At 41.2% G+C, this 15,751-nt stretch overlaps 1 protein-coding gene across 1 annotated transcript in view; it reads right to left on the bottom strand.

Moving 5' to 3' along the window:
* The window catches only part of PTGER3 (prostaglandin E receptor 3), a gene marked incomplete at its 5' end in the record, with an annotated part of 68,763 nt that extends 54,969 nt beyond the window's left edge, over window positions 1-13,794 (bottom strand). The window contains 1 exon segment of the mRNA XM_082679407.1: window positions 12,901-13,794. Coding sequence (XP_082535533.1) covers window positions 12,901-13,794 — 894 coding nt within the window.
* Window positions 13,795-15,751: the final 1,957 nt, after the last annotated feature.

Genomic DNA, 15,751 nt, shown 5'->3' with positions numbered 1-15,751 from the left:
AGGGTTGTTGTAAGAAATAAAGAAAATTATTTGTGAGAAAGAGCCCAGAACATGAATGTAAGGCCTGAAACCATAAAGCTCCTAGAGGAAAACATAGGTGGTAAGTTCTTTGACATAGGCCTTCGTGATGATTTTTTGAATCTGACACCCAAAGCAAAAATGAACAAGTGGGACTACATCAAATTAAAAACGTTCTTCACAGCAAAGGAAACCATCAACACAATGAAAAGGCAACCAACTGAATGGAAAAAAAAAATTGTAATTCATATATCTGATAAAGGACTAATATCCAAAATACATAAAGAACTCATACAACTAAATAGCAAATAAACAATCATTTAAAAATGGGCAGAGGATCTGAATAGACATTTTTCCAAAGAAGACATACAGATGGCCAAAAAGCACATGAAAAGATGCTCGACATAACTAATCATCAGGAAAATGCAAACCAAAGTTACAATGAGATATTACCTCACACCTCTTAGAATGGCTATTATCAAAAAGATAAGAATTAACAAGAGCTAGTGAGGATGTGAAGAAAAGGAGACCCTTGTGCACTGTTGGTGGGAATGTAAATTGGTGCAACCACTGTGGAAAATGGTATGGAGATTCTTCAAAAAATTAAAAATAGAGCTACCATACAATCCAGCAATTCCACTTCTGGGTAGTTATCGAAGAAAACAAAAACAATAACTTGGAAAGATATATGCATGCTCATGTTCACTGCAGTGTTATTTACAATAGCCAAGATACGGAAACAAAGTGCCCACTGATGGATGAATGAATAAAGAAGATACACCCACACACACAATGGAGTATTACTCAGTTACTCAGTCATGAAAAAAGAATAAAACTTGCCAATTGTGACAAAATGCATGGGCTTCCAAGGCATTATGCCATGTGAAATAAGTCGGAGAAAGACAAATATCGTATGTTCTCACTTACATGTAAAATCTAAAAAAATAACAACAACCAAGCTCAGAGACAGACAGAACAGATGGGTGGTTAATAGAGGTAAGGGTGAGGGTGAGAGAAATGGGTCAAAAGGTAAAAAGAAAAAAATTAATAATAATAATAAAAGAATATATTAGAGGGTGAGAATTTACTGTGTACCTAATGTTGTTTCCAGATCCTCAAAAATAAATAAATAGATAGATAAATAAATAAATACATTTTAAAAATAGAAGAAAAAAAGATACACAGTAGTATTTTATATTGTATATATTGTATTATACAATAAATATATAGTATTTATATTTTATATAATATATTAAAAACACTTAAAATGAATATACTAGATTCATTTGTGTCAACATGGATAAATCACAAAACATCACTGTTAATTGAAAAAAGGCAAACTGCAGAATAATATGTATAATATGACACCATTTTGTAATATACACACAAACAATACTAAAACAGTGTTCTGGAAAATCATAATAGTGATGACTTTTGGAAATTGAGGAGAAGAAGTATCTGTCACAAGTCGGAAGTGGGATAATGAAGCTAACATTTATCAAGTGCTTATTAGTGTGATATGATGTTTAAGTGTTTTACATATATTATTACATTTGATCATAAAAGAAAGAGAGAGAGAGAGAGAGAGAAAGGAAAAGAAAGAAAGAAGGAAAGAAAGAACCTAGCACAATGCTTGCCTCTAAGAAAATTTTTTGTGCCCCTTAAAAAGCAATACATTTCCTACAAGTAAAGTATTCAAACAAAGCTTGGACAATTTCACCAAGAATATTCTAGAAAGAGATCAAACAAAACATTTGTTTTACTAAATGACCTTTTATAAACCAAGAGATTTTATAAGGTCAACCTTCTTATTTTACAAACATACAACAGAAGTATAGACAAGAAATACAGCTTGTGCAAGATTAAATACAAATTCCTATTGCTAATTTTCAAGGCAATCTACCAACACACTCCTCCCTCCCTTATCCCTCAGTCCCTATTTGACTCATAATATTTCTTGACTTTCTCAAGCATACTTCAACAAAAACAGATTTGCTTACTATTTCCAGCACACCTGGCTCAATTTTTCCCTCTGTGCTTCTGCACTGACTCTCACTCCCACTGCCAATTGTATACCAAGCTATGTCTCTCCTTCTTTCAAAGCAACACTTAAGGAAAAAAAGTTTATCCTTATTAATGTCTCTACATCTCCAACTGACCTCAGTACTCAAGGGCTCTGATGCCTCACTTTTCTAATTCATAAGGCAACCTGAGTGATCTTCTTAATACACAAAACAGAACAAATCACTCCCTTACTCAAAGCTAGTTGTTTTCCATCATACTTGAGATAAAAATCTATAAACTCCCAAACAAAAATGACAGGGTTCTACATGGTTTGGCCCTGTCTACCTCCCTGGCTTCACCTTAAAGTCACCGCCCGTTTTACTCACTCTAATGTATCCATCTGGCCCTCTTTAAGTTACTCTAATGCTTCCAGCTCTTTCCTACACTGATGGCTTTGCAAGCTGCTCTTTCTTCCTCAAGTAACATCTTTCAAGATTCACCATAAATGACATTTTCTTAGGGAAGCTCTCCTTAACCACCACTGCATCCACCAATACATAAAGAGAAGGTCCTCTTTGACACTTTCCCAAAGCACCTTTTTCTTGCCTTCATAACACACCCATTGTTTTAATGATGTATGTAAGGGAATGTCAGAAGCTGCCCCCTCTTCTCTGTTCAAGTGGGCAGAGCAAGTCACATTGGAGCAGATGTTACAGAAGTAAGAAACATTTACTTTGGTAAATGTAGAATGAGTAGATTTACACAGTGGAAACTTGTGTGGTACAACAAAGGAAAATCCATGCAACACACCTGGTATAAACTGCTGATCACTTGGGAAGAGGTAGACCATCATATTTTCTGGAAAAAAGAGGCTGAGAAATCTAACCTCCTCTCCCAATATCTGAAGCCAAGAAACTTAAAGCACAGTAACTTTGGCTACATTCAGTAGAGGGAAAAGACATGGAAAGCCTTAAAAGAAAATTTACTGGAAGAGAAAGACAAACTTGTGTGGGGATGATCTGAGTACAACCCAGAGCCTAAGGACCCAAGAGGGAAGGTTGGTTCCAGGCAGTATGTGGCCTGAGGTCAGCTACTCTCTGGGTCCTTACCCTGTAGCACAGTGGTTGTGCTCCAGGGAATTGCTGGTGAGCTTTGGGGCTGAAGTTATGGGTGTGAATTAATGTGCTCTCTAATGATTGCGCCCAAGCACGGACCCACTACAGCCTGGACAGGCACGTGATCCATCAGGGCCTCACAGCAGCAGTGGACCAGCACTGCCCTTCAGCCCAGACAAGGCCAACCTGCAAAAGCTGTACCACGTGGCAGTGACAGCAACCAGGGTAATGACCCATCAGACTGGTTACATTTGTTTATTGGAAGGATTGTTTATTCACTGTCGGTCTACCTTAGTGGATTGAAAGCTTCATGGAAGAAGCTAACATGTCTGTTTGGCTCACTCTCAGGGCTACCAAGTACAGCACAGATGGCACCCTGCTCCACAAGGACTGTCATGCACATAGAACATGATGTGAAGAGTGCCCCCTAGAGCCATGTAACCGTTCAGCACCTACAACCGTAGGCGTCAGCCCTGGTCACCACCGTATCACCAGACTGGCAGGCACGTAGCAAGCAGTAAATATTCACAGAATAATTGTATAACAGAATGCATGATCTACTCTGTCCATTTGCATACATTTCTATGATTTTTCTTAAGAAGTCTTTGGGTATGTTCCCCCACATATTTAATATAGTATGTCCAAAAGGAACGATTTTATTTATTTCGAGCCACAGGAAGTCAGAACCGGAAGGAAGGTTAGAGTGGTAACTGTTTTATCTTACTGATGAGGAAAGGGAAAACCAGAAAGATACAGTGACTTTTATCCTGTGGTAAAGAAGCCAAGACGAGAACCCTGGGCTCTTGCCTTCCAGTGCCTTATTCTATGGCCCTCACCTGCTTCTTCCGTCACTTTCTCTTCTTTTTTTTAAACATCTTTATTGGAGTATAATTGCTTTACAATAGTGTGTTAGTTTCTGCTGTATGACAAAGTGAATCAGTTATACATATACATATATCTCCATATCTCCTCCCTCTTGCATCTCCTTCCCTCCCACCCTCCCTATCCCACCCGTCTAGGTGGTCACAAAGCACCGAGGTGATCCCTGTGCTATGTGGCTGCTTCCCACTAGCTATCTATTTTACATTTGGTAGTGTGTATATGTCCATGCCACTCTCTCACTTCGTCCCAGCTTACCCTTCCCCCTCCCCGTGTCCTCAAGTCCATTCTCTACATCTGTGTCTTTATTCCTGTCCTGCCCATAGGTTCTTCAGAACTTTTTTTTTTTTTTTTTGGATTCCATACGTATGTGTTAGCATACAGTATTTGTTTTTCTCTTTCTGAATTACTTCATTCTGTATGACAGACTCTAGGTCCATGCAGATCTATTTACAATAGCCAGGACATGGAAGCAACCACTTTCTCTTGTTCTTCTTACGAAACACAGGCAGAGGTCACTAACTGCTGTTTGTGCCTTTGACTGCTGAGGCAATAGTCTGTTTGGGGAAATACGGATGTGTGTGCTCTACTTGACCCAAACAAGGTGGTTGGTAGCAGGATGTTATCAGGGAAATTTCATACATCAAGACCACAATGAAAGCTCCACTCTACTGTCTGGTGAATTTTTCAAGACGTGCCGTATCTTTCAGAATCTCTCTTTCAGCATTAACAACATACTCCTTTTTCCAAATTTTCATGAATTTCACCAAGAGCAGCATATTCTCAACCACAGAAAATGACACACTGAGTATTCAGAAAGAGGGACAGAAAAATCAAATTTACTTTTAGGAAATAAAAGATTAGTAAAAAGTATATTTTTAAAATTATACTTTATTTTTATTAGATCAATAATTGCTTAAAATAAATAGGCTTCCAGTTCCAATTTGGCCTTCTGTCTTTGTATTATCAAGATTTTTAAAAATAGTAATGCTATTTGGTGTAGAATTTATCCTATACTTATATTACATGACTCTTACCTTAATTAGTATCTAATTTCCTTCTTTCTAACAGAATTAAAGTGTGAAAAATCAAACCTCCTCTTCTGTCTCTGCCAGCGTCTTTCATTTTTAGATTTACAGTCCTCAAACACCTATCATAAAAATCAGTATGGTAAAATAATATATAGATTTTGAATAAGTGACAAGATCAGCCACTGAAATGTCCTCCTTATAAATGTTGCCCAAGAGTCTGGGAGGGCCATTGGATGGGAAAATTACACTTTGTGCTACTTGCAGATTGCAAATAATATTAATGTCTTGTCAGGACCTGGTCTAACTGTGAGGCAGTTTACAACTCTGTGTTTCTCATGCTGTGGTCCGATTTAAGGCTTGTGTGAACACAGTTCTGGGCTGTGAGTCAGTGGTGGAGATTCTGTGCAGTCGCAACATTCCTGATCACCTGTGAAGAGATGAGGACAACCAAGGCACAGGTTCTATCCTTAAGAGGTCTGCAGAGTAATCTGACCTAGGACAGCAACTAGATGCACAATTAATTTGACTCATTTACATGAGGACAGGTCTGAGCACACCACGTCTCTGACTGGAAAGACAAGAGACACATTCTAGACAGAGGCTTTCAGAGCACGAGGTAGTGGGCACTCCTCCACGTTCAAGGGAAGGGTGAGATGGGATCCAGCATGTTTTAGATTTAGAGGGTTACCTGGCAGCTGTGTGGGCGAAAGCATTCCAGAGCTGAGAGAATGCAGAAGATTGATGGCAACAGGTGGAGAAGAGGAGGAATGAATTACAGTACCTTGTAAAAATTTATGCACCATTTTTCTTATTTTATTTTTTTCTTTTTTTTTTTCTTTATTGGAGTATAATTGCTTTACAATGGTGTGTTAGTTTCTGCTTTACAACAAAATGAATCAGTTATATATATACATATGTTCCCATATCTCTTCCTTCTTGCGTCTCCCTCCCTCCCACGCTCCCTATCCCACCCCTCTAGGTGGTCACAAAGCACCGAGCTGATCTCCCTGTGCTGTGCGGCTGCTTCCACTAGCTATCTACCTTACGTTTGGTAGTGTATATATGTCCATGCCTCTCTCTCACTTTGTCACAGCTTACCCTTCCCCCTCCCCATATCCTCAAGTCCATTCTCTAGTAGGTCTGAGTCTTCATTCCTGTCTTACCCCTAGGTTCTTCATGACATTTTTTTTCTCTTAAATTCCATATATATGTGTTAGCATACGGTATTTGTCTCTCTCTTTCTGACTTACTTCACTCTGACTTACTTCACTTACTTCACAGACTCTAGGTCTATCCACCTCATTACAAATAGCTTAATTTCGTTTCTTTTTATGGCTGAGTAATATTCCATTGTATATATGTGCCACATCTTCTTTATCCATTCATCCGATGATGGACACTTAGGTTGTTTCCATCTCCTGGCTATTGTAAATAGAGCTGCAATGAACATTTTGGTACATGACTCTTTTTGAATTATGGTTTTCTCAGAGTATATGCCCAGTAGTGTGATTGCTGGGTCATATGGTAGTTCTATTTCTAGTTTTTTAAGGAACCTCCATACTGTTCTCCACAGTGGCTGTATCAATTTACATTCCCACCAACAGTGCAAGAGGGTTCCCTTTCCTCCACACCCTCTCCAGCATTTATTGTTTCTAGATTTTTTGATGATGGCCATTCTGACTGGTGTGAGATAATATCTCATTGTAGTTTTGATTTGCATTTCTCTATTTTTTTCTCAAAAGTCACATTCTCCACCACATTTCCCCACCAGTTAACTATAACTAATCAAGCTATGAAACATCACTTGTCTCTTTTCTCCAGTTTCCTGGGGGGGAGGTCTATCTGAAGACAAAAAGTCAACATTATCATCCAGTAAAACATCATAGTAGTATTCCTAATATGGAAGAAATATTCCCTATTATTTTCACATACATTTATTTTGGTTTTCATTACAATCTTGTAAAATAGGCTGAGTAGGTGTTTTTACTCTTATTTTACAAAAAAAAAAAAGGAAAATAGTTCCCAAAGATATCAAGTAAACTGTCTAAGGTCACACAATGAATTACGTATGTCACTGGGACCAGACGCTGTCTTTTGATTTACATGCTCAGATAGTCAGTTAATAAGATCCTCTAGAGAGGATCAATCAAGGCTCCTCTAACAAAGTGACTGCTAACTTGGGAACTTAACCAGTCCAAGATGGGTGACTGCTCAGCAGCAATAGCTGAATGATTGAGGGGTGAAGTGTAAAGTGGGAAAATGGAGACAAAAGTGTTCTGAGTAAAGGGAACAGATTCACCATTCCATAGTGCTACTTCTGTGCGCATGTGTCCCTCTCATGAAAAAAGTCACACATTGTTCAACTGTCATTTCTATGTAAGAATGAATTACTATGTTTACTATAAAAAGTTGACATATACTCAAGAGACAAGATATAAGAGGAATCCCCAAAATTAGGTTCCTTCTTTGGTTACTTTCATTAATCTATGAAAATTGGCATTTTCTAGGGAAAATGGGGACTTGAGAGGCCATCTAATAATCCTCAAGAAGCATGGTAGGAGTTGAAATACAAACTTCTTACTTACCTCTATGATAAGGAATTAAGGGGAAAAGGGGGATTCAGAATGTGACATGCTACAGTTGTAGATCTTAAGAGTTGCAAGGCAAGAATGAGATGCATGTCGAATCCTGGTGGATTATAAAAATGCTACCCGTATGTGAGGAGTTTGAGGGAGGACTTCCCTCCCTGCTTTCCCACACTGTAAGGCAAGGACTAAAAACTGAAACATGACACCCAGTACCCCTCACTACTACCTCTCGGCTCCCCCAGACGAATCATCAATCATCCTCTGTTACAAATGCCTGTAGTGCATATTCCTGAGTGTTATTCCCAGAAAACTGATCCTATGGAAACTTTCATAATTGAGTTATTGACCTTTACAGCTTTTTCAAAAGAGAAAGGGCAGGGAGTCACAATTATGCTACAACTCTAGACCATCTGAATTTCTTCAAATATGATGGCTTACGAATTTGTTTAATTCTTGGCTCTCTCTGACAAACTCAAAATTTAAAAAATCTACATTTTTAAGCCCTGATTTATGCCATTAATTTTCAAGTTATACTTGCTTCTGGATATATCATTTAGATAATCTGCCATCTCCATATGCATGGTGTCCCAAAACCCTAGAAGCCCCCATTCTTATAAAAAAACAATTGACCAAGCAGTCTCCTTCCCAAACTTCTCATTCTGGATCATTAAACTATGATTCTCCCAAATCTCTCATAATTCTCCTGAGCATAACAAATGGAAAAAGACCTTAGATATTAGCTCTACTTTTGCACTTTACAGATAAGAGGATACATAACTTGCCCAGTACTACTATTAGGATCAGAATTCTTGGCCTTTATCTAAGCTAAACAAACAGATCAACGACAACAATAAAAAATTAAAAATAAACTCAGAGTCAGATATCTTGAATTAGAAATCTGGTTCTAATATTCTTTATACTTGAGTTCTTCATCTGAATGATGTAGAAAATAGTGGCAATCTCACAGCATGCAGTTAAATGAGGTAATATATGTGAAAATATTCACCTCAAAGAATAGGACACAGTAGATGTGTAAGAAATGTTTGGTGAATCAATCACTCCTTAAATTGACCATTTCTAACAGCATTAGTTCTCTCTTACCTTTCTTTCTCTGACTTATCTCTTCCCACAGTATCTACTCTTAGAGCCTAACCCACCTGCAGAAGCAAGTTGTAACTGATCTCACTTTCCCATTTTCCAGTCCAAATCTATCCACACACTACAGCCCTGCCAATGTTTTCAAAACTCATCCCCCTATTCAAAAACCCAAAATAAATGTTCTATGGCCTACTGGCAAGAGAACACAGTCCTCATCCTGTGTTCATCCTAACTACCTCAATCCGGCCACAGGAACCTTTTCAAACCATTCCTCCCGTGGTTCCAGTGTGCACCCTCTGTATTCATGGGCTGGGTCCACAGACACACACATTCTCAGCCATGAGGTCAAGCTATGCCATCCCAGTTCTTCCTGGAAGCCTACTCTGGCAAATTCAGAGAGACTTTCTTCCCAGAGCCAAAGGCACTATTAATTACATCCAATCTTGTATTGTTCTCTAAGTTTTTCACTCATAAATGTAGGAATTCTACTTCTCTGAACAGATTATAACGCTTTGACCAGTTGTTAATAAGTCTACTTAATATCCCTTCCATAGTGCTTAAAATGTATTGTAGTAAACTCAAAAAAAAAAAAAAAAGTCTGAGTAATCTCAATTCTTATAAAAACAAATTATAGAAGTTTTTTCCTATAATGTCAATTCACATGTTTAATCATTTTCCCTGAAGTAACATCCTGAACATGGCAGAAATTAATAGGCAGAGAAAATTAGCAATTTGATAATATTTTTAATACTATAAAATAGCATTACTTCTGTAAAATAATGTATTGCATCTATTTATCACATGAAGTATATTTAAGAAAAATTTCCTTTGTCAAAATATAACCTTAAATTAAAAGAAAACTTACATCTATATTGCAAAACATCTCCTTGAATCAAAGCATCCCTGTCGGCATCTGTGGATGTTGAGCAGGGAATTTGCTAGTTCAAGATTAAAGGCAAAAGTTTCTAAGACTGCTTTTATCCAGTTCCAAAGTTGTAGACAAGAAACTCTTCCTCATACCTCTCTTTTCACAATGTTGATAGTTAGCTTTACATCTACTATTTTTAAGACAGCTACAGCCCACGTTCTACCTGTTTGAGGAGTACCAGGTGTACAAAAGTATAAAATGTAGTCATGGCTTCCTCTAAACAACAGCCTCAGGTTATTCCTGCTTCTGGAAACTTGGCTTCAAGTCAAACAGCTGGACTATTTGGTGAGTTCATCAAAAAATGTAACGAAAATAATAAGTCAAACAGATTGCATTGCTGAGTCAACTGTCTGATTCCAACAGAATTTGATGCCTCATATAAATATCGACTAAGAACTGTAGTCCATCTACCAACGGTGACATCATTTCCCACTGTAGTCTCACTTAATTTCACATTTTCTATTGTACTTTGTAAAGTTTCTGGAAAAAAAAAAAAGGTAAAAAAGCTTTTGTTTGCACCGTAGATAAACCCTCAATTTAAGTATTTGCATAGCAGGAACTTGTAGCAGTTGGGATGTTTTCTTATTATGGTATCTCTACTCTGCTAAGTTTTTCAGCAATGACAACTGAATATTATTATAGTCATGATAGTTTTCCAAGATAAGATATACTCAGGGTCTTTTTAAGTAAGGAGTTTGGATAATTAGATTAGTATCCTATGCCCAATTCAGGGAAAGCTAATAGGGAATCTATGTTTTATGGTTAGAAAAAAGTATAAAAGACAATCTCTCACTTCAACATTAATACACTGAAAATTCAATTCACTAAATTCTAGTGTTTTCATTCTTATAATTCCCTAACCTATTAAGAAAGCAGTTTTGCCAGCTTCTTTCCTTTGAAATAATTCCAACTTTGTACTGTATATCTTTCTGAAGATAGTTGGAGATTTAATTTCAATGGTGCACAAAACAGAAGATAGAATAATTTCCTTTAGTTTAAAAAATACCTATTTTGGAAACCACGAATTTCTTCTCTTTGATACGATGACATGTTGAATTTAAGTTTAATGTTTTTATGAGAACTGAATGAATAAAGTATCTGATAAAATGCAGCAAACCAACAAATATTTTAATTGCAGCTATTAATTGAAATTAAATAAGATGAATTCCAAATACAGTCTTTCTTAAGAGAGTGAGTTTGGCCATCCTAGATTGCAATTTTCAGAACTTATCTAAAGTCTTCCTAAGGTTGCTATGCTTATCATATTAGGATCAAAAGTTTTGAAATAAAAACCACACTACATAGTTTCTCTTCTACTTAAAAAAAAAATCAACTATAAGTCTGGTTAACTGTATGAGTAAGCATTTTATTTGTATCATTTACCTTTTTGCTTGGATATATAGAGTACAGATATAAAGAGTGTGATAGAACAAACTCAGATATGTCGGCCTCAAATGACTGTTGTGAAAAATTCAAATACTCTGTTTGCCTTTAAAGTTATGTTAATTATCAACTTTAGCAAAGTGCTTATTATTTAGAACTTTTTTTCCTTCTATTTGGCCACCTACACACTACAGAAGTAAATATGTCTAAAATTGGTGCTGGCTTTGATAAGCCATGGTGATGACATCAGCCTAGGTTCTAGCTCCCGGAATGCAGAACTGAGACCTTACAGCGATTTGTGGGCTATGAGGTTCCAACATAACTCTCCTTGTCACCATCTATTACTGATTGGGAGCCAAGACTCCTGCTCTAAATATATTACACCAGTTAAATACAGGTATTTTATAATATCTTTGTTGTCAAATGCAGGGGAGGGTGAGAGGGAAAAGGAACTACAGTTCTCTTATAAAATAGCAGGGATTTAAAACTATACATGGTGCACAACAATGTTAATATACTTAATACCATTTAACTGTACACTTAAAAGTGATTAAAATGGCAAATTTCATGTTATGTGTATTTTATCACAATTAAAAAAAGAAAACTATGGGATTTCCCTGGCAGTCCAGTGGTTAAGACTCCATGGTGCCAATGAAGGGGGCACGGGTTCCATCCCTGGTGGGGGGAAGTAAGATCTTGGGTGCCGCTGTGCCTGTCCAAAAAATTTAAAACACAGAAGAAAAGAAAAGAAAACAAAAAGAAAAAATATACGTGGGTGGGTTCTGAAAACCATGCCATGGGATTCAGGAGTTTTTCACAACTGTCTAATAAATTTCCAGGTCCAATATATCACCTGTTATAACCCTGTCACAGTGACCAGATCGCTCTTTCAGGAACATCTACTAAACCAGGCTGCTTGGGGCCTAAAAAAGCAACCATTCATCAGGAATTAGTAAACAGCACTTACACAAAATGTCTAGCTAAAAGTATCCCAGAGGAAAACATGGAAAGTACGAATGTAAGAGAGAGCGTTAGACTAGGAGCATGTGGAAACTCACTTGCTCCCGAGCTGTGGCCCTCGTGGGGAGCCAAGAAGTGCAGGAACCTCTACTTCCTATCCCAGGATTGGCCTTGCCATCAGCCCTGCGCGGTAGCCACAGGGACAAGCAAAGGCTGGTCAGGGGGAGTTACCAAGTCTCAGGGCCCACTGGCTGACTGTCGGTTCAAGCATTTCCTAGAGGGAGAGGATGCAGCACAATTCGAAGGGGCTGAGGCTGCCTGAACGGCAGGATGCTTCTTCACTGTCCTGCCTCCCTTCAGGAGTGAGCCTGTAAGCAACGTGAGCGCTGGCTGCTCCGGGAGGGCAAGCAGTGGCTCAGAGACTGCAAGACGGCTGTGCCTGTCTGCAGTGGGTCGCAGGTAAAGTACTTCTGCAGACTGAAAATCGACTCAACCTGCGAGAGGTATTTGAAATAGGAGAACACCCAGAGCACCGAGCTACCGTTGTCATCGCCATCCTGCTCCCAATGCACCCGGGAGAAACCTCTATTTCTGCACAAGCACTGAAATGATACCTGGGTATCCTCTTACTCTCTCCGGTTAGAACGTGAGCAGCCCTGTGGTCCCCATGCGTGTACAATCAGAGCCTAATGCGATGCCTGGCACTTGGAAGGGGCTCAGCAAGTAAGTGAGGAGCTCAGCTCTGAACCCGCGACCAAGATGGCACAGGCAGAGCCCTCTCCAAACTTCTGTGCTTGCAAACACATCCCTGCAGGTGCTGCCATTTCCAAAAGTCTCCATTGCCCGCCGGCGCGCACGCTCCCACCCCGAACTCCCCACGCCCTGCAACTACCTACCAGCAACGGCGACCAGCAGACCGACAGCACGCACATGATCCCCATGAGCTGGATAGCCGTCTCGGTCGTGATCCGGCCCCACTGGGCGCTGGACTGCGATGCCGTGGCCTTGGCCCGGCAGCGGGACACTAGGGCCTTAATGGTGGCCAAGTTGCAGGCGAAGGTGACTGCCAGCGCTGACAGCCCCAGGAAAGCAAAGGAAGAAGCGAAGAAAATGTTGCCCCGGTTGTGCGAAGGGCTAGTCCCATTGCCCCCTGCCCCGGTGTTAATGAAGCACCACGTCCCGGGCCACTGGATGGTGTACTGACCCACGCCCAGCACCGGCAATAGGGCGAAGGCGAGCACCGCCAGCCACACGCCGAGTAGCACGGCGCGGGTGGAGCTCGTCTTCATGTGGCTCGAGTACCAGTGCGGCGCCCGGGTGGCCAACGCCCGCTCGACGGCCATGGCGCTGGCGATGAAGAGCGAAGAGAGCCCAAAGACGGTCATGATGAGTCCGAAGAAGGTGCACAGCCTCCCAGACGGGTCGAGCTGCTCCCAGCGCTGGTGGGACAGGTACAGGACGATGACCACCGGGCTGGTGAGCAGCTGCCCGACCAGGTCGGTGAGCGCCAGCCAGCCGATGCATAGCAGGAACGACTTCTTGCGCTTGCTCTCCCGGCGCCGGTAGCTCTGAGACACGAGCAGCATGGCCAACGCGTTGCCCACGAAGCCAGTGATCAGCATGGTCATCGGGAAGGCTACAGACACCGAGCCGAAATCCTCGCCGGGCCCCACGAGACGCGTTAGGTTGCTCCGCGTCTCAGCGGAGCGCTGCGGCGCCCAGATGCCGGGGTAGGAGTGGTTGAGGCGCGTGCAGGAAGGGGAACTCTCATGGCCCCGCGTCTCCTTCATACTGTCTTCGAGGTGAGGAAGGAACGGAGCCCTGAGAGCAGCGACGAGAGCCGGCAGACCGGACGCGGGAGGCGGCGGTTGTCGGTGGAGACTGGGGCTGGGGCTGGGGCCGCGGCGGAGCTGCCCTCCATGATGCGGGGCTCAGCCGCCGCCTCACTTCGCCACTTCGGCAGCGGCGGCGGGTCTTTCCGGAGACACAGGCAGCCGCGCAGTCGGCTCCGGGATGCGTCCGGCTCCCAGGCGTGTGGAGGTGCCCGGCCGGTCCTATAAGCCCGAGGGGGGTGGGGCGCCCGTGGGTGTCGGCCAAAGTGCTGTGGGAGGGGATGCGGCAGAAACTGAGCGCCTCTCTCGGCTGCTGCGCGACCAATGCCTTGGCCGCCTGCGCTCGGCAAATCCCCCGAAGGACTCCTCTCGAAATGTTCCAACTCCTGGCCAGAGCGGACGCTCAGCCAGGCCGCCGTGCCCGGCTCCGCGCCTCCTCCGGTTCTCTGCCAGAGGAGCGTCCGTGGGCGGCGAGGGCTACAGTGTCTCCCTGGTCTACCTCACCTCAGCCAAGTTGCCAAGGCGGACCTGAGCGCCGGCCCTCCCCCTTCTCCATCCACAGAAGCTTGTGCAAGGACCAGGTCTTCCTCCTGAAGCTCTTTTGTAACCCTGGCGAGTGTCATTCACCTGACGCTGAGCAATCTAAGCAGAACACTCTCCCGTTGCATAGATGAGCCTGAACATTTTTCCCTTTCTGCTTCGGGACTCTAGCATGATCATGAGCGGACCAAGCTGCTCTGTCCCCAGGGGCACACTGAAACTATAAAACTAATAGTGCCTCGAGATTTAAGGGGATAGGTACAGGAAAACAAAATAAAATCAGATGGTCGAATTCAAAAATAAAGAAATCCCAACTACAAACCTACCCCCATCCCCCGCCTAAATTCTTCCCCTTCATTAAAAAAAAAAAAAGTTAGCTAGGGCAAAAGTGACTAGAGGCAGGTGGCAGCCACTCACTACCTCACTCTTCCACTATCTCAGTGCATCTGAGATATTGAAATCAAAGGTTGCTTGCCCTTGGGAGTGAAGGCAGGGTGGGGCGGAGGGAAAAGGCGAGTTCTTACAAAGTCTCCAACTATCTTTCTCCACCCCTGGCCCATTCCTATGCAATTAGGACTGGAAACTGCATTTAGATGTTATGTAGGCCTTCACATTTAGTGAAAATGGGCATAATCGCCTAGTAACATCTTTTACTAAGCCAATATTTTATGTTTCACAACCATTTTCCCATTCTTCTTCAGACATCCTCCAAGGTCCTGTTGCTATTATTATTATTCCCCTTTTAAGGTGAGGTAACTGAGGCTCCATGAAGTTAAAGGATGTGCCCAAGTCTTTCAGCAATTCTCCATTCTCCATCTTCTTATTTGAAGCACAGTTTTCTTTACATAGGTACCATAACCACTCTCAACAGGTGAAAATCAGTGGTAAGACCAGCTGTTCGCAAATCTAGGGAAAGCCTGGTTTTTCTGCCTCTTGACCGGGAAATGAAAAGATCTTAAAATTTACAAACTTCATTTTTCCTCATATTTAAGAAATTAGACCTAATCATATAGCACTATGAAGACCATTACTCAGACTTCAGCTTGACTTTCAGAGCAAGCCCCGGTCAGTTCAGTTCTTCATGTTGATATTCTTATTGGGTGTAAATCAGTGGTAGGAAATGAGAATGGAATATGTTCCCCTGCATTCTTTCCTTCTATGCTGTTGTTTTGATTCTTTATGAGAGTTTGAAAAAAGAAAAAATTATAGGGCTATATAGTTTTAAAAGGAGAAAAAAGCAAAAATGTAAACTCTATTTTAACAACATACATTAATCATATCACTAATTTCACTTTGCGTTTTACTGTTAAAATTTTTTTACACTTTTGAAATTTATTTCTCTTTTAAAATGTCATGTTTCTAATGAAAACAATAG

This window comes from Grampus griseus, assembly GCF_964374135.1.
Source record: "Grampus griseus genome assembly, chromosome: 1".
Taxonomy (NCBI): Eukaryota; Metazoa; Chordata; class Mammalia; order Artiodactyla; family Delphinidae; genus Grampus; species Grampus griseus.
This window is presented reverse-complemented; position numbering and strand designations above follow the sequence as displayed.